Below are 19,154 nucleotides of genomic sequence, written 5' to 3'. Positions count from 1 at the left end.
CATTATTTGTGTATATACATGCACATACAAACATTATGTATAGATACATATACACACACATAAAACTCTCCAACATGATCTGTTTGGTAGCATTTCATTTGAAGGGAAAAGCTCGTACCAGTATTTTGTCATACATCAAAAGTGACAAAATTTTAAGCAACACATTACGTAATTTACAGCTTAGTAAAAATAAAGAAGAGAGGTAAAAGAAACTGTACAATAACAGATCTACGTCTTAAACAAAACCGAGCATGCACAAAGTAGATTAGTTCGATTCCATCTCTTAAGCGGATTGATTTCTTATCTTCGCTCAGAGGATATTTTTTATCCGATAAAAGGGAGTCCTCAGCACCATCAATCCTTGTTAGATGCCCAGCCATATGTTCGAGTAAGCCGAATCTATTAGAAAGAACAATCAGTTCAAATGAACTAAGAAAAATAGAATAGTATCAGAACAAGAAAACGAACTTTGACCTGAGCAAAGGCATAAATTGCACGTAAAATACGAGCATAATCTGTCCCAAGCATTTGAATCACAACATCAGCCAAAAATGTCCCCCACATTCTGCATAGAGTAACAGAAGACAATTTTATCTGAAGAGCCAGAAAATAATCCAGTTATATGAGTGATGAAATTACAATTGATTTAAGGATGATGATGCAAATAAGGGAACAAATTGCATATCTTTGGGAATAATCAGACATTCCCATTTTTGACATCAAAATATCCTTAGGCTGTGCTCAGTCGTGGAAGACTGGAAATGTGGGATAACATCTTTAATCTCACTTATCCTGCCAAATGTTCAAACCATTTGCATGTGTGGCTATTTCTCTTGGTTAAGCATAGATCAAATGTTCTACAGTGAGTCATCAATCTAATGTTATTTACAATGGCAAAATTTGCATTACCCACAATTAATATCGAATCAAATTGCAGTACTGCATATTGCTAAATCATCATAAGGAAAATTGCCTAATATAACAACTAGCATAGTTCATCAAATTTAGCAAAAGAAGGAACATACACTGGTCCAATAAGCATCATGATACTCCTAAGGCCAAGATATCTTGATGCTGCATGTGCCAAGCTCTGTGCAGGTCAGAAAATGTTTGGTGTCAAAAATAATGAATACTCAATCCAAATAATTCAGGCTTAGACATCACTTAACTTCGTAGGACTTATTCTATGAGAAAGATAACCTGTCTAGCTGCAAGTAGACCTGCCCTGGACTCCAGGTTGATAGCAGCCAACTGTCCACCCTGGATCCATAAATACAGATGATTATATAACTAGCAGTGGAATTGGCACTCTTAACATAAATGGATGCTTGAAAATTAGACCATCAGTAGGAGAACAAAGAAATAAGAAGTTCGACGGCAAAGAAAGCAATTCCACGTCATAGGGGAAGTGTTTCTTAGCATGTTGTTCCTACAAAGTTGAAAGACAATTTCTTCACAATCTGAACAGTTGATAGAGGAGAAAATAGGTTATACTGCCTGTTTTTAGGAATGTTTCAAATGATCAGTTTCAACTGATCAGTAGTTACACACAGAATGTTCAATGGCAGATACTACACCATATTATGGGGATTCAACCATGTTGAGTGTTAAATGGCAGATACTCGCTATATTATGGGAATTCAACCATGTTGAGTGTTAGCCTAACACTGGTAGCAATCATCCAACTAACGACTCAGACATTTCAAATAGACACCACTGTATTACCAGCTGGCAGTTCAAATTTTCAGCAAACCACGGTATTTTATCAAGTAAATTAAAGCACATTTCTTCATCATTAAACTAATAAATAAATACCGTGATTAACAGTCAGAACTTTAAAGTGAAACCAGCTTATCGTGTTCCCGGTGTTATATTTAAGCGCCAAATGTTCACCAATTGCAAACAATAGAATAAGGAAGTGTTACGGTTATGCTTCGACGTAGAATCATTATATCTGACGTCGAAGGGAAAAGATCATTTTACTTTATAAAAACAACAAAATAATGCGCTAGAAAAAATATATATATTTTACCCGTTTAATGAGTTCATTTCTTATCTCGTAGTTGGCAGCCTCAAGCAGCATCTTTCCAGTGAGTTTCTTAGCTAACTACCATAGTTGGTCAAGAAGTGTAAGCAATGACAATTAGCGAGAAGGCACATAATTCAAAAAATGCCAGATATAGGCATGCAAAATTCCTTCATACCAACTGATAAATCTTCTCCAGAGTCAGCATGCCTCCACCCTTCAGAAAAATAAAGTTATTAAACAAAAGTACAAGACTGAAAGGAACGAATGAAAATGGAGAACGCCTCGACAGAAAGGACCTTCAAAAATATTTTCTGGAGCTCTTTTGCCCCAACCTTCAAAGCTGCATCTGATAAAACCTTCCACTTGCTGAGCCCAACTTCAAGATTGGCATCATTTGTTGAAGGTTTTTTGTCGCTCCACGGAAATGAAATTGCACCTCTCTCCTCACTAACACACCACAAAGGAGGGAATAAAAAAAAAAAAAAACCCGATAGATAATAAAGCTTATTATGTAGAAGGGAGAGGAGCGATTTTCAAGAGGTTTCACTGTACATAGTCGTGTCTCTTCAATATTCAGCGATTTCCTTGCCACAACTATATAAGACGCTAATTATTACTCATGATTTACGTGGCACGCAACAGATGCTTGAATTTATTTCAGGATCCTGAACTACTCAAACTCTATCACGCAGTGGACATGATTAGTACCAAATTGGAATGTCAAAGAACCCCTGAACCCTACCGAAAAACCTCTTCAACCGCATAACCGCAACAGTTCTTAAACATTACCAAAAAAGCAAGGTTAAGACTCCGATCAACGAACTGATCGATTCGACCTTCCAAACTATGCTGCTTCAGTTTAATAAGGAAGCACCTTGAATATTCCTTCAATAGGTGAAGGAAAATTTCTACTTCGAGGTCTTCCGTCGACAATTTGCCGGAGCAAGGGACGGCGAGCTTTCTTCTCACACCGAGTAAGACACTCCTGTACGAAGGCCTCCATCCCCTGCAAGACGACGGCAATAAAACGAAAGATGGGAGAGAATTCCGCAATGCAGACATCAGCGTGTAAAGGAAAAACATAACCGACCGCAACACTGCACGGGCATCAGCTGCAAGATACAAGAATCTCGACTCTAAATGCTCTATAAAGATTTGCCGCTCCTCGAAATCGTCGATGTCCAGAACATAATCAGCATCCGGCCGAGTCGCGACTGATTTGAGCAAGGGGCTGAAGTAGCTGCAAACGAGAGACGCTCCCTATAAACTTAAATAAATGCGATGAATAGAGATAGAGATAGAGAGATAGAGATTGAGAGATTGAGAGATTGAGAGATAACACGCACAAGGTGCACGTACCTGGGCCCGAAAAGAATGTTTTCGAGCTCCAGCAACTCGGCATCGGTTGCCAGTTCAAGCACTAACCTCAGCTCCGGATCGAATGCGCCTGCATATAATTCAAAGAAGCAGATTAAAATGTTTCTTTTCTTCTTTTTTTTTTCCCGTTACAACAATCAGAAAAGATTACTACTCGTCATCACCTTCACGTCCGCTCGCGGGCGAAATCGTTGCTGCGTGGGGGAGAGGGAGACGTCGATTCGGGGCGATTTTAAGAGCGGGGTCGGATCTCGGAAGAGGAAAGGAGAGAAAGGGTGGGGTAAAAGGAGAGGAGGAGAGAGGAGCGGAGATGGAGATGGAGAGGGGATGGGGATGGAATGCGGCGGCGGCGGCGGCGACCATCGATTTCCTCGCTCCGCCGCCGAGTAGAGTAGCGCTCGGAACCGCAAGGGGTGGACCGGGGGCGGTCGATCGGTTCTACACTTCTACGGGAGTGTCGGAAGCTCCGAACTCCTGCAGTCCTGCGGAGGAGTTCCTTTCTAGGCGCAACGGGTGGATAAATTTTGTGCGAATGCTTTTTCCCTAGGCCCGTGAAGGAATATGGGCGTTTACGAAACTTTTTTTCTTTAAAGTTTTATTTTTTTTTTTCTTTCAAAATGTATTATATTAATATATTATATTATAGAATTATTAAGTTTGGTTAGTCTACTTATTAAAAAAAAAAAAAAAACCATTAGCTCTAAAATAAGACTCATTTGCCCTTCAAATATAACCCGTAACAGATTTAAGTGATGAGATTTATCACTTTAAAGTTGTAACTTTTGTCAAATTTATTTCTTATTTTAATTCAGAGTTAGGCTGAGATAAAAACTTTGGAATGGTAGATTTTATCGCTTAAACGGTTTACGAGTAGATATAAGAATTGGATATTTTTAAGAGGTATGCAGGTAATTACTTCGAAATCTTTAATATTAAATTCACTTAATTCCAAAGTATTGATCATTTTTAAAGAAAATATTTATATAGTAGACTAGGACAGGATATTCTGATAATATTTGTTACAAAGACTTTTAGCAAACTTTAATAATTTAATAAATTATTATAATTTCTAAAAATATTTTTTTTTATTTATGAAAAACTATTACTAAAATTTAAGATACGCCAGATTGATTAGATAAAATTAAGACAGTAATAATACAAGGAATCATCCTTGACGAAAAATTTAAGTTGGGACTCGGAATTGCTTCGGTACAAAAGTGTTGCGTTGCATTGCAAGCCCTAATCAATTTATCCCGGTAATAATGTACGTACAATGAAAATTTCCTCCATAAATTTACCTTGTAAATTTATTATTAACATATTACAAAATCACCGCTATAATATTTCAAAATAATGAATTTTATTCGTAAAAAAATTATCTTATTCCAAAAGGATAATATAACAAGCTGTGCTATCTTTTTTTGTAGTCCTCTGATCATAATGCCCATCTTCCAATTTCTGCATTGCTCAATAAAAACAAGAAATGTTCATGCATCTAATCAGTCATTTGAAAAGTACAAACAATGGTGCTGATTTTTCTTGCACATTAGTATCCGAATTTGTTGGAAAAATATAATACAATCAAGCAAAAATCTTGTGCCGTTGATAGAAGAGTAGCAAATGCTGATTACGACTTACCGACCCAAGATCAAAGCCCAACAAAACATTTGCATTCATTTCCCAAAAATCGGGACCAACACTTCCATAGACCATAGATCATCAATAAAATTTTACCGCGCCTATGCATCAATCAATATAAAAACAGGGGCATTTTAGCATACAAATTAAATTATTAGTTCGGCCATATCAGCTTTAACGGTAGAGTGTCGAAGAAAAATAATAATAATAATAATAATAATGTAACAGGACTATTATATGAGCACAAATTCAAGAAGAAAAATTTGTAGAGGTGGTCATAAATATTTTGGATCCAAAATGCAAAAGAACAAAAAAATTTCTAAAATATGCAAAACAATATAATAATACATACTACTTTTCTCAGAGATTTAAGTAGAAGCCCACTAGAATAGTATAATTGATACAACCAAAACAACAAGCAGTGAAAGTCCAACTGAGTGTCCAAATAAGATGATTTAACAGGCCCATTAGCTGCTATTGCTCCGCGTCCTGTGAAATTCCATACTACTACCCCGAATAGCAAAATATTTCCCTAAGACAAAGATAAATATAAAAGCGAAAGGATAGCGTACCTAAACATGATATAGATAGAGCTGACCTATTATTCACATTTGATAGACCGGTATATGTGACGGACAAAGAACAAGGCGGCACGGAAGCCAACTGTTCCGAGCATCAGGAAGAAACCGTAGCAGATGCAGGCCATGTAACCGAAGAAGAAGGATGTTTGCATGAACCCTGACATGTCGGACCGAGCATAGTAGTAGTACCAACAGTAACCGTAGATAAATAAGCCAGTCGATCCACCACAAAGGAGTGCCCTGCGTCGGAACAAAACAGAAGTAGCTTTTTTAAGTTTCAAAAATAAACAAAACAAACAGAAGTTATACTCAAATGCTCTACTTTGATACAAACTTATTAAACTGCTTGAAAAGCAGGCACTTACAGGTGCTTCATACTGTGGCGCCACAAGAATTAATAACAATAAGTAGGATGACATTAGCACAAATGGTATCATGAAAATGAAACAAGTTCGCTGCGATTGGATATATATTTATATATACATGTACATATGGAATCCATAACTCCGAATTGTAGAGAGGATTAAGGTATCTGAAAAAAAATATACATCTCATACAAGAAAAGCAAAATTGGTTGTGAGACAATGGCGGTTACGAATATGTAGAAAATCTTATTGAACTAGTAGATGAAAGATATGTTAGGCCAATTATTAACTTATGAACAAGAAAAATGCCGACTTGGACAACAACATATTGCAACACACAACATTGCTCTTAATATTTTAGTTTTCCGCAAGTTCGACTATTCAGGGTGTGTAGCAGAGCGAAAAGGAATTCCTAAAAAGGCCCAGCAGGAAGCAGAGGCTAAACTATACGACGTGTTAACAAGATTTACTGGAAAAGGGATAGCCAAACGAACTGGTTAAGACTATTTATAACATGGCTGATAGCTTTGTCATTGACAACTAAAGTTATCGCTTACCTCCACCACCATTGATGGTCTTCAGCAGCAAGTTGAAAGTAGGTCAATGCAATTGTAATGAAGGCAGTCACAATAAGTAGAATAATGAAGACTATGAAGAGGATGCTGTAGATTGTGTAGATCTTGTGACCCCATACACTAGCAAAGATATAGTAAAGTTCAATGTAAATGGCGCTGAATGGAAGAAAACCAGCCATTGCCATTTGTGGGATGGTACCACGATACCAAGGCAGTGGCGGAATCTCTCTAGGATACTTGGTGGTGCGGCAAGGAGCTTGGAATTCTACGTTGCTGTTTTTACCAGCGATGCCGCCCAGAACAAGCAGAGGTGAGGTTACGAGTGTCCATATGAGGAGAATAACTAAAATAGTTCCAAATGGCAATGCTGCTGTAGAACTGTACACGATGGCGACAGTGTTGAGGAAGCAGAAATTGAGAAATAGAGGCCCACAAAAGAGGCACCCTGTTAAAAGCAAATTCCTAACCTGCAAAACAAATTGTAAAATATCATAATAATGTACGAATTTCACAAGCTAATTTAGCCGACCCCCTAAATAGCCCTTTTAAAATGTCTAGGGAATTAATAAGCACATTTTTGTGGGCATTTATAAAACTTAATAGAGGATTGTTTAGCATTTTAGGTAAAAGTACTAGGACATTTGTACCATTTCTCAACTTATGGAGGGCATCTTGCCCGAGGGTATTAATGTAATTGTACTTATCTTTCACATGTGACATGCTAATCTTTGAATGTTTGTGGGCTTTTGAAACACAAAGAATGAAACATAAACAATGCTAAACTAAAAGAATGGTACTCACCCAGTTTGTTCCTTCAAGTTGGCAGTAGAAATTGGTGGCAACATAACCAGCAATGCCAGATGTGAGTGCATAAATAACAACTAATGCAGTGAAAAGAGCTCCTCTATTGTATGGGTAGAATACACCAACCAGAGCAAGAATAAATATGAAAACAGTACTGCAAAAACAAGGAACAAGCATAATTAAAGAAGTGGGGCGGGGAGCATCACTGAACTTTAGATATATCTACCCTTCTGAAGGACTGTAAGGTAGAGAAGACAATATGGTTATGGAAACTTACAGAGCAAACAGTTGTGTTCCAGATCCAATGCAAGCAGCAAAGAGTGATTTATTCGTCGGAAACCTAAAGACATCACCATGTATATATTTCCATCCAGTCTCCTCTTGATCTTCAGCTGATTCCTCATCATGAGTATACCTGAACCCATAGTGCAGAATGTGAGTAGCTATAAAGTGAGTTTTAGCATACAAGCAACCAAAAAAAGGACTAAGAATTCATTTAGATGTTGAGGTGGTTGACACTGTTAAAGAGAAAAATGGAACTAATATGATTCAGCCCAACACAAGGTACGTGCAGCATCTATAGAGAATATTAGAATGAGTTTAGCGGAAATCAATTGAGATGATGTAGCCATGCTCAGTGGAGACCAAGTAGAAACAATAATAGAAGTAAATTCATAGAGGTTGTGTTGAATGGCTAGCAAAGATCGGAAGCGGTAATGACAGTATAACCAAAAAGAGTGAAAATAAGTCTTACTTGACAAAGTCATTTTTAAGCACCCTCATGAGAATTGTAGCGAGGAACCCTGTCAGTAACAGAACCGTCACACACGAGTTTATGATCGAGAACCAATGGATCTCTAAGTGGTGTGGCAGCGAAGATGTTTGCGAGTACTTCTCCATCCTCTTCTCAAAAGGCGTGGTTGTCTCCTTCCACTTCACTGAGTAAAAGAACTCCACCTCAATGTCCTGGTCCTCCGTGATATCCACCAAAGCATTAGGATCCGTGTAGGCATTGATTTCAATAACGCGATCGTTGTTGTAGAGGACATCAAAATTGATATGCTTAAAAAGGAAATATTTGAACTCGCTTGGATCAGTCTTGCCCTCCCTATCAACCTTGCCAATGAACCCCCATATTGGTAGGTCATCGTAGTACATTTGAAAGTAGTAGTCCTTGGTGACTGCAGTTCTAAATTGGGATACATCCTCTTTTGTTAGCTTCTTCTTGCATACCAATTTGGAATCGATGTCCACGCGAAAATCAAGCTTGTAAGGAGCATCAACAAGGCGGTCTCCATTCAAAACTTCACCGAGCGCTTCCGACTTCTCTTTTACATGTTCTATCGGAATTTAGCTCATAAAACATAGAACTAATCAAAAACAAATAAAGAGCAAAAAAAAAAACAATTCAATGCAGAATATTACATGACACAGAAGCAAACCTGGAGAGCAGAACGGAAGATCATAGTACCGATATGTCTCACTGTGACAAACAATTTGCAAAACACAAGAGTTACTCTCAGCCTGATAAAATAATGATAATGATACTATTAAAAGAAAAGATTTTTTATCCGAATGCATTGAGCGATTTAACTATCTGCCAACAAAAACCTAATAGCTCCAGAACTTTCCATTGTTTTCACATCAACCCTCATAAAAGCTAAACAAGCTTCAAATAATCGCAAAATCTTGGATAAGAACCAGATTTTGCAAAAGGCACCCTTTCAAATCGGGGAATATCATTTTGAACAAAAAAAAAAAATCATTTTTATCCACATTTGCACATCCAAACTCCAAATTGATCTGACTTGAACGTTGACCAACCCTTTCACGCGTGACTACCGATAGAATACCCGTATCGACACGTATTCAACAACTCTCTATCAACTATTTCCCAAAATTTCGCACATTTCTCAACAAATCCAATCTCGAAATTTGCAGTTTTCTAACAGATCCCTTATCCAAAACCACAAAAGAGATAAAACCAAGGGCCAATTCGAATTCAGACGCGCCAGATCCGAATAGGACCAAAAGGGATCTGACGAATCAGAATCTCAGGGTGAATCACAACCCAATAAAGCCACAAAAGATAGAATCTTACCTAGGGTTATGGAAGGGGCCGACCTTGTTGGCGTAAAGGGGCACCGGATCCCCCGCCTTGTAGCGGTGATCCGACGCATCCGATACGACACGGTCGACGCCGAAACACAGCATCAGAGCCATCGCCGCTACCAAACCCCTCGTCCCCATCGCTTCTCCCTCCCCACCCCCTCTCTTTCTCTCCCTCTCAAACCCTTTCTCTCTCCTTCGTGATGTCGAAGCTCGATGCGAAAGAGAGAGAGAAAGAGACAGAGAGAGAAAGGGAACGCCCTTGTGAGCGATTGTGTTGTTACGATGTCGAAGAAGAAGAGGAAGAGAACGATGATGGTTGAGATGGGGATCGTGCACCGAAATTTTGCTGTTCGGAGGGCACGATTTGGTCAAGGGCATCGAGATGGCGACCGGAGACCGGGCCGGTCCGAATCGGACATCTGGACCGGTCCGGTCCGATCCGGTCGGAACCGGTTTGCAGTTTGCACATCTACGTTGTAATAAAACATGAGCAATATATCTAAAAATCACCGACCGTTCCAAGAGTAAGTCGCAAAAAGTTTGGTGATTGGTATCCGAGATTCAAGTTCGAATTCTAGTTGATTCACATTTTTAGCTAAGTTTATTTCTAAATGAAATAAATAAAGCGGGTAGCGTGCTTCCTATCTCTCAAAAAATATATATATATATCTAAAAATTTATAGAGAACCTTGACATGCTGAAATTAGGGGTGTAAACGAGCTGAACACGAGCGAGCTGGGGTCGGCTCGTGTTTGGCTCGTTTATTAAATGAGCCGAACACGAGCTGGCTCATTAAAATATCGAGCCAAGAAAATTCAGCTGTGTTCGGCTCGTTTATTAACAAACGAGCCGAACACGGGCTGGGCTTCGATTGGGTGGGGGCCAACGTAACAATAAATTAAAAAAAATTAAATTAATAATATTTATGAAAAATAAATTTTATATAAAATCTTATTTATTAGACTGAAATAGTAAATATAAATGCTATTAAGTTTATATTTATTTTTGCAAAAAACTTAAATAATAAAAATATATATTACTATATTAATTATTTACTTTATATATAAAAATATAATTATATAAAATTATATAAATATAAATATATGTATTTACGTTGTTATCGAGACGAACACGACGAGCTGACCCAGTCGTATTCGCTGTTTATTTAACGAGCTGAAAAATCTCAGACTCGTGTTCGGCTCGGTTCAACTAAACGACGCAAGCCGATCTCGAGCTCATTTCGAGCCGAACACGAGCTGGCTCGCGGACAGCGAGCTGATTTGCCACCCCTAGCTGAAAAAAACATTTCAGACCCCCTACAAAAAAATCAGCTAATTTTCGTGAAAAAGAATTAGTGAAACTCATACTTTTTAACAAATAAAAGTTGGTCAAATAAAGGATTATAACTAATAAAATCATTAATTTTTGATAAAATTTTTATTGTAATTAGATATAGAAATTTAAATATGAAAATTAGAAGTTGAGGGGCCCATGTCAAACCGAGCTATAGTTGAGGGGGTCTCTATACATTTCGACCTAAATATTAAACTATTTAAAGTAAATAAAATAATTAGAAATCCTCCAAATAAAATTGGAATAATTTTTTTTAAAAAAAAGAAGTGTTAAGGGTACCGGATTTTGTCCTTTGCAGTGGTTGGTTGCATTTATGCATGGAAAGTGAATGGTGGAGTCCCCCAATCACGTACTTCAAAAAGTAGAGTGTTTATTTTTTTTAAAATAAATATTTTATTAATTTTAAAATAAATATTTTATTGATTTTAAAAGGCGTTCTAAAATTAGTATGTTTCGCTGAAAAAAAAAAAAAAAAAAAAAAATTATTCATTACAGTACTCCTTGGGAGAATTTATTTTTGAGTCAACCTTTTAGTTCAAAATTTCCTAAATAATTCCAATTTATAATTTTAAAAATTCTTTCACCAGCGTTTTGATATTTAAAAAAAAAACCTCTATAATCTGAATAGTAACTCTGACGCTTCTAGATTATTTTTTTGTTTCCTTTTCTTTTTAATCTTTGAGAATTATTTTAGAGTAAAAAGTTGCTAATTGCAAAGCTAATAATTACTTCCAAATGGCTTAAATAGGAGCAATAAGTTGATCAAATCATATACAGTATAATTCTCATACCTAAAACCCATAAATTTAGACACCGTTTTCAACATATCTGGTGCAAATGATGTTTTCTGTCAATGCGAGACATGTACAACTCTACTCTTACAGCACCAAAATGGGACACAAGAATCCAGCATCAAGATGATATGGGTTCATATGGGTAAGATAACCAAGGGTGTTTCAAAGCTTCTGATGCCGTCGGCCGCTTCTTGGGGTCTATTTTGAGAAGATGCGCGACAAACTCGACAAAGCCTTGGTCGGCCGAAGGCAACTGGTGCTGTAACGAAGTTTTCTTCGGAATCAAGTACTCTAGCCTGTTGGTTTCCTGGAAGAAGAAGTTCCAGAAAATGTAAATACAACAAAAGGCGGAATATCTACGAAGAGAGAATGCAAGTTTTATCAATTTGATCCTTGTCAAATTGGAAGAGAGATGAAAAACTGTACCTGATTTCTTTCATACAGCATGTGATTTCTGCAGAAATATTTGTATGTATCCCTCCCCTTCGCGAGCATGTTTTGGTCAATTGGACCGATGATTCCAACCATGCGAGCAAGTATAGTTGCAGGAGATTCATTCGGAAAGAGAACCTATGTAAATCCAAAATATCTTAAATGACGAATGTGGTTTGTACAGAAAAAATAAGCGAAGAGTAATAAGAAAACGTGTAAGATTCCAAATAGAAATAAATTATTCTTCGAATGTTATACTAATTTCCCATAAGGTGAAGCTGCCATAGTAGGCACATAATTCCTCATTCTAGTATTTTCACATGCCATCCCTCAATAACAAAGAAGAACTCAAAACGCAATAACTAAAATGAAGAGAAGGAGCATGATTAAGAGCCATCATTAAGGCTTACGTTTCCGGTGCAAAGTTCTGCGAGGATGCATCCAAGTGACCATATGTCTATTTTCTCATCATATAAAAGGCCAAGGATGACTTCAGGGGCACGATAAGATCGTGACTGTATGTAAGAGCACAAGTGATCCGTGTTGAAGCAACTACTACCAAGATCAATAACCTTCACCTCACACCTACTGTAGCTTTTCACCAGAATATTCTCGGGCTTCAGATCACAGTGAATAAGACCGAGACCATGCAAAAATTGAAGCGCTTCCAGCAACTGAATAGTAATTGACTGCATATGTAAATATCAGAGGATCAGTCAAGGTAGAGAAAAAATGAACAAAGGACTGTAACTTGAGATATTTACGCAGATACCCGCGAAAAATAATTTACATACATATATATATATATATATATAAGGTAAGGGTACTTTTGAAAGAAATTGCATTTTTTTTTGGGATGTGTGTGTGCGTGCGCGCGCGTGTGCAAAGGCGCTTATAACTTCTAAAATCAGCGGAAAAGAGAAGAAAATGAGAAAAAAAGTGGAAAGCTACAACCTGCAACCTTGGCATTGTAAAGTAAATCTCCCCTCCAGATTCTCTATTGAACTTGTAAAACTCGTACAAGTTTGCCTTGAGAAGTTCACAAACCATAAACAAGTGCTCCTGCACAAGCGAGAAAGTAGTTTAATTGTAACAGTCAACACAAATAACAGATTGTGCAAAAGAAAGAGCACAGACAAACAGCAGAATGAAAATATTAGTAATTTAAGCAATCAAACACGAACCAATAGTTGAAGAAAAATATGATGATAAAATGTCAAAACAAAGAAGTTTGGCTCTATTTTCATTGCAAATTAACTTCCTTAAGTACAAAAGCTTATCTTTTTCTTATATAAATCTTCTCTATAAATATAATTCAAACTGTATATACCATGGCAAAAACTCAAAAGAACGAGCCCCGCCTATTAAGGAAAATTTCGGACACAGAAAAATGAAGTACCAACATTAACAAGAAGTTGAATCATATTAGATGAATAACCACAATTTGCAGCAAGCAAAATGATTGTGACATCAACAACTTACCCTATAATAGAAGTAATCATATAGGCGCAATATATGGTGCTTGTCAGCTGGATCATTCTTGTTCACAAATTTCAGAAGCTTTATTTCGTCAAGGCCCTGGTCAAAAAAATCTTTGTTGTTCTTTATGATCTTCATGCATACATCCACACCAGTGTGCAAGTCATGTGCTTGAATTGCTTTGCTGAATGCAGCCGATCCTAGATTTTCCATAACAAAATAACGCCCAGCAATCACAGAATTAAGGACAACATGAAAATTTTTATCTTCCTCAAACCCGGTTCTGCTAAATTATAAACAAAAGAAAAGAGAAGGTTAGGAAGAAGTATGCTTCGTCTGCAACATAAACAGAAGAAAATATCAAAACATTTTTAATCGATGTGAAAGTGGTAGAATCTTTAATTAGTATGAAAATATCAGCAATAACAGCTAACGTGCCTGTTTTTTCTATGTACGATTTTGAGATTCATGGTTTCATACTCCGCCTCTTGGGATTTTACTTGTCTTACTTGTTCCTGTATAGCAGCGGCTTCTTCATCGTCCGGAGTTGTCCCAGGGTCTTGGTCTCTTGCATATCTCACTTTATCACTTTGAACTTTCTCAATATCATCCCTTTGAACATCACTGTTGGTTGAAAGTGATGAAGCTTCCAGCGTTCTTGAATTCGCATCTTGCCTGGGTTTTTTCATTCTATCCTTCTCCATGTGAATAAAAAGGCTCTTGCTTGAAAAATGCATAGGTTGGGATTCTATCTCCTCTTCACTACTTCCTCCAACCACACTTTCATGTATCTCACCACTAGCATCACCACCATTTCTACCGATGCCCACACCAATAGATTGAACAGAAACGCGTTGATGATTTTTCATAATGAGTTCATCGGGCCATGGTTCTCCACTTCTGCACAAATCCTTCCCATTTTCTAGCATAATGAGTTCATCAATCAGCATACCAAACCCCCCTTCAACCTTTCTTGGAATTTGGTCTTGATGGTAGGGTTCATCCACCATTCCCTTTTCATCATCACTAGGGTAGTCAATTTCATGAGCCAAAAACCAAGTCTCGTCGTCGATTGGCTGTCTAGTGTATCCAATATCGTCATCATCATCATATTCATCAGAATCAGAACATTCACTACGACAGTGAACTGAATCATTACCAACAGCAGTAAATCCAGATATCAGGTCAAGTTTATCCCTACAGATTCTTTGGTTTCCAGAGAGTTCACTGTAGCCAAGAAGTTTCTTCACACCTGCGGTCACCCGCTAATCAATAAGAATAAAGGTGGAATTGCCAGTTAACTAGAGGTACTAACTTTGAATGATTTCCAATGCTCTCACATTGAAGAGTTATAGCGCCATATTTGAAAATTGAAACTAGTTACAAATTGCAATTACTTGAAATATGACTCAGGAATCAAGATATGTTGGATAAGCATAACCGATATAACTTTTAAGAAACTTAACAGATCTTCAGAAGAGACCAACATACCTGATCCCTGATGATCAGAGTTTTCTTCCCAGCGAACTTTTACTAACTTCTCTTCTATCATATGCTTAACAGGCCGTCGCATCGGCAGCTCTTCATTGTCCTTGCTCGAAGGAAGTGATAAATCAAATAGCCCCAAATTCTCTTGGTCTAAATTATCTAGAGCCGTACCCAATGGCGAAGGCCTACTCAGGCCAATTATTTTCTCATTTGTAGTTGGCCTCATATAATTGTTTTCTGCTTTCTTCTTCCTCTCTTTTCTTCGATCAATGCAACCTACATTGGCACCATAACTTGTCGAGGCCTCCCCGAAGCAAGAACTCCTTTCATCCTCCAACACCAAATCCGCATCAGTTCCGACAGCAATGCTCCTCTTCTCCAAAACCTTCGAACTCGACCGCCTATTTTCATTTCCAGATAAAGAGAGAACGGCGAAATTATTCATCCTAATGTCATTATCCCTTACTACTGGATCATAGGGACAACAATCTAAGCGAAGATCTATAGGATAAAGATCTTCCGAATCGCTCTCATCATAAAGTTCATACGAAACAATATCGTTCTTATGCCGCGACCCGTTTTGGATGCTCCCGACTTCGATTTCCCTAACGATGATCTCCTCCGAACTGTCTCCGTTGCGGTAGCCCGTATAATCCCTTCCCTCCCGCGCTTGCTCTTTCTCCTTTAAGAGGCAATCCAGCAACGAACCATTCAAATCAGGGCGGCTACTGAGCTCCCCTCGGAACGCCGCCTCGGTCTTAGTAAACTTGTTCCTCCTCAAGAATTCCAACACTACATTAACCGAATCCACCATCTCTACAACAGATTTCTAAAAAAAACCCTGGAAAATAAGCATAAAATTTTCATTTTTTTTTTTTACCATCTCTACAATGACCCCATAGTGAAAACTAAAAAATTAATCCAAAAAAATGGTTCTTTTTCCCCCCTATTTCTCCACTCCTAGAACAAAATTACTTCAATCAATCTATACAAATAGAAGAGATAGAAAGAAGGACTCAATGTGGGTATATACCCTCAGGTTGGAGAGCCCAATCCAAAAAAACGAAAAAACAAAAAAGAAAAAAAACTTCTTTTCCCCATCTTATACAATTAAAAAGACAAAAGGATGCAATGATGGCACAAAGATCACAGATTGGAGAGCTTAGTCCAAAAGAAAAAAAGTTCTTTTAAAAAAAAAAAAAAAACTATTTCTCCATTCCGGGGACCAAATTACTTAAACCCATCCAAATGTGGGTACAAATGCCCATAAATTGGAAACTCCATGACCACATCTATATAAAAAAGAGGGAGAAGAAGAGACTCACTGAGAGGGGTTCTTGGAGAAACGAGATTGTGGAAGTAGAGTGAGGGGATGTAGAGGTGGATTCTAATGGTGGTGGTGATGGAGGTGGAAGAAGAGGGAACAAGGCATTATAGAAGAGCGGATTTGAGTCCGCAACGGCCCGACAAAGCCTGGGCATTGGCATGATAGCAAAATAACAAAGGAGAGAGTAGAGACTAGTAGTAGATGGTTTGCTGGTGCTAGATTATTTTATTTTATTATATTATATATATATATATTTTTTTTGAGATATAGCTTGCACTCGACTCGTTTTGTTTATTTCATTTAAAAATAAACTTAGCTGAAAGTATAAATTAACTAGAAGTCGAATTTAGAATATCAGATACCAACCATCATGCCCGCCCTTTGTTTTAGTTGCAGTTTGTTAATAGATGGTAAAATTCCTTACAATTAATTGGGTTATACTGTAGCTGTAGCTTAGAAAAATTTCTAAAATGCAACAATAATATTACTGGTGTGATGTTTTTAATCAATCAAAATGCTTTTCTAAAATTCATCTATTCTATCATAATTTTTAGCAAAATATTTTTATTATAATTTTTTTTCAAAATAATAGATGATGCAGTGTAAGTGTTATATAGTAAATTTTTTCGTACCTTAGATAGATACTCTTTAGCATCTATGACTTAATAAATAAATAAATAAATAAATAAACTTGGGAAAAGAAATTGCCCCAGTCCAAATGTAGTAGTTAATGGCTGCAGCTTAATTTTGGGAGGATTTTTTCTTTTTTTTTTTTACACCGTGTCTAGTCACGGGCTAAACACCCTCATTGCTGGATATAATACGGCATTCTCGTCAAAAATTAGGTTCAAATTTTAAATTTTGTTGTATACGCTAAAGAATGTGTGCAACAGGCCAAAGCTCTTAAAGGAGAGGATACCAACAAACTCTGTGCGCTTCTGATCTTGTACGCTTGTATATTTTCCACTGCTTATTGGGTAAAAGTTGAATAAAACTTATTTCAACTTTAACTTATTTTTACTGACTGTTCCTAACATAAGTGGTAAAAAATTTAGTGGTTGGTACCCGATATTTCAAATTCGAATTCTAATTAATTTATATTTCTAGCTAAGTTTATTATCTAAACAAAGCGGATAGCATGTTACCTATCTCTCAAAAAAAAAAACTTTAACTTACTTTGATTGGACTATCAAATTTTTTAAAATTTAAATTTTAGTGCATAATTTTTAAATTTATTTGCTATAAGTCATTTAATGGCTCTTTCTGCATAAAATCTAAGCTAATTATTTATTTTAATATATTAGTTATATTAAAAAAGATAGGGAGTGCATTCAAATTTTAAAGTTAAAAAATTATTAGCCGACTCAAATTAAAAAAATTAGAAAGTTATGTAATAAATTAAAATTTTGAAAGATTAGATAGTCAAATCAAAATAGATAATAATTGGATAAGTTTTATATATTTTTACATATTAATTATTGGCTAAATTATCATTTTGGTCCTCAAACTATAAAATGCATGACCCTTTCATTTCAACTTTAATTTATTGAATTTTTTTATTTAATGTCACGCCCCGGATTCCTCGTTCTCCGGGCACGCTAACAGACCCGCCATATACATAGAAATTTTTCCTGTATACGAAGCGAAGCTGTATCTATAATCACACAACACTACAACCAGTAATGTAGAGCTGCTAAAAAAAAATAAAACATAAATAACAACGGTGGTTCAATACATACATATAGCATCCGGGTACAAAAGTGCTCGCTCCAGCGAGATACAAAATCAGTATGTAAAGAACCCAAAAAGAACTACAACTACTTATAGTAGGTATACACTAGATCAGCAGCAACTAGGAAGGGATCTAGCTCGCGACTCCCTTTCCTCGATCCGAATCGGCAGTAGCAGCAGTCGCAACCGAAGGCTCTGCAAAAGATTCCAACAACTGGGCGTGAGAACTACTGTAAAAAAAAGTAATCCTCAGTGGGTAGCGCTACCGACATTAACGGCTCACCCACTAAGTCTACAGATGTATACTCAATGATAGTAAAGAACTGGAAATAATTTACAGCTACATGTCACTATACTATCATGAATCAAAATAACAATCTGTAGAATACTGCAACCTCAGACCCAATCTCACTAGGGACTGTGAAAACACCCGTCTCAAGGACTATGAATACATCCGTCCCGCATGTCGAAGCTATACAGCTAGCTGCACACTAAGCCGTCCGTGGAGAGTAAGTCCAACCAGGACAATGACACTAACGCAACAGCACTAAGCCCGGGTCCGGAGTGGCACTCGTGGGCGCTACCCAACCAAGTATGCAAGCGTGTCTCTGTCGAGCTCAACCAGGCCTCACAGGCTATAGTCAAGTAAACAGGGTCTATCAACCAAACTCACGTGCGTTTGGCACAATCTGATGCAAAAACAGCAATCTGGGTCCACCGTCAACCTCAACGGCACCCGATAGTCCGGAACAGCATAAACTCTGCTGTAAAAATAAGCTCGGCATCCCAGCACGAGCGCAAATCCATTCTACACTATTCTGAGTATCCACCGCCCACAAACTACGGTGATTCAAATAAACTACGGCTGCTAGAGCTAAATCTGGTAGTTTTAACATATGATAGTGCAGAAACGCCAGTTTTCTCCTAAGTCAAATCCAAGTTCAACATGTATACTTTAGCTAACATTTCAAGCTCCAATTCAGATTTTTAGAATCATGCAAATTCTAGAATTGAGCTACTAACATGAAAAACAAGGCTAAGATACATCCTAACAACATATAAACTTAGG

At 37.3% G+C, this 19,154-nt stretch overlaps 3 protein-coding genes across 4 annotated transcripts; all 3 read right to left on the bottom strand.

Moving 5' to 3' along the window:
* On the bottom strand, window positions 63–3,946 carry LOC109706710. 2 transcript variants are annotated; one of them, XM_020227677.1, is made up of 11 exons: window positions 3,571–3,946; window positions 3,389–3,476; window positions 3,120–3,269; window positions 2,904–3,035; window positions 2,326–2,476; window positions 2,205–2,243; window positions 2,033–2,107; window positions 1,201–1,260; window positions 1,026–1,090; window positions 475–565; window positions 63–399 (listed from the first exon to the last, which is right to left on the bottom strand). In XM_020227677.1, exons 1-11 carry the CDS (start codon window positions 3,767–3,769, stop codon window positions 355–357), a joined length of 1,095 nt encoding a protein of 364 aa, XP_020083266.1. In that variant the 5' UTR covers window positions 3,770–3,946; the 3' UTR covers window positions 63–354. The 2 variants fall into 2 exon arrangements, with proteins under 2 accessions (XP_020083266.1, XP_020083267.1); XM_020227678.1 differs by having other exon boundaries at window positions 3,376–3,476; window positions 3,571–3,712.
* On the bottom strand, window positions 5,293–9,823 carry LOC109705700 (transmembrane 9 superfamily member 2-like). The gene is made up of 7 exons (XM_020226452.1): window positions 9,471–9,823; window positions 8,812–8,852; window positions 8,124–8,709; window positions 7,647–7,784; window positions 7,367–7,523; window positions 6,548–7,032; window positions 5,293–5,865 (listed from the first exon to the last, which is right to left on the bottom strand). Exons 1-7 carry the CDS (start codon window positions 9,617–9,619, stop codon window positions 5,646–5,648), a joined length of 1,776 nt encoding a protein of 591 aa, XP_020082041.1. The 5' UTR covers window positions 9,620–9,823; the 3' UTR covers window positions 5,293–5,645.
* Window positions 11,560–16,494, bottom strand: LOC109724490 (dual specificity tyrosine-phosphorylation-regulated kinase mbk-2-like). Its single transcript, XM_020253338.1, has 8 exons — window positions 16,353–16,494; window positions 15,031–15,868; window positions 13,978–14,791; window positions 13,543–13,822; window positions 13,015–13,122; window positions 12,471–12,749; window positions 12,055–12,198; window positions 11,560–11,935 (listed from the first exon to the last, which is right to left on the bottom strand). Exons 2-8 carry the CDS (start codon window positions 15,839–15,841, stop codon window positions 11,747–11,749), a joined length of 2,625 nt encoding a protein of 874 aa, XP_020108927.1. The 5' UTR covers window positions 15,842–15,868; window positions 16,353–16,494; the 3' UTR covers window positions 11,560–11,746.

The sequence above is a fragment of the Ananas comosus genome, linkage group 2 (genome assembly GCF_001540865.1).
Source record: "Ananas comosus cultivar F153 linkage group 2, ASM154086v1, whole genome shotgun sequence".
Taxonomy (NCBI): domain Eukaryota; kingdom Viridiplantae; phylum Streptophyta; class Magnoliopsida; order Poales; family Bromeliaceae; genus Ananas; species Ananas comosus.
Note: the sequence above shows the minus strand (reverse complement) of the source record. Positions and strands in the feature narration are given on the sequence as shown.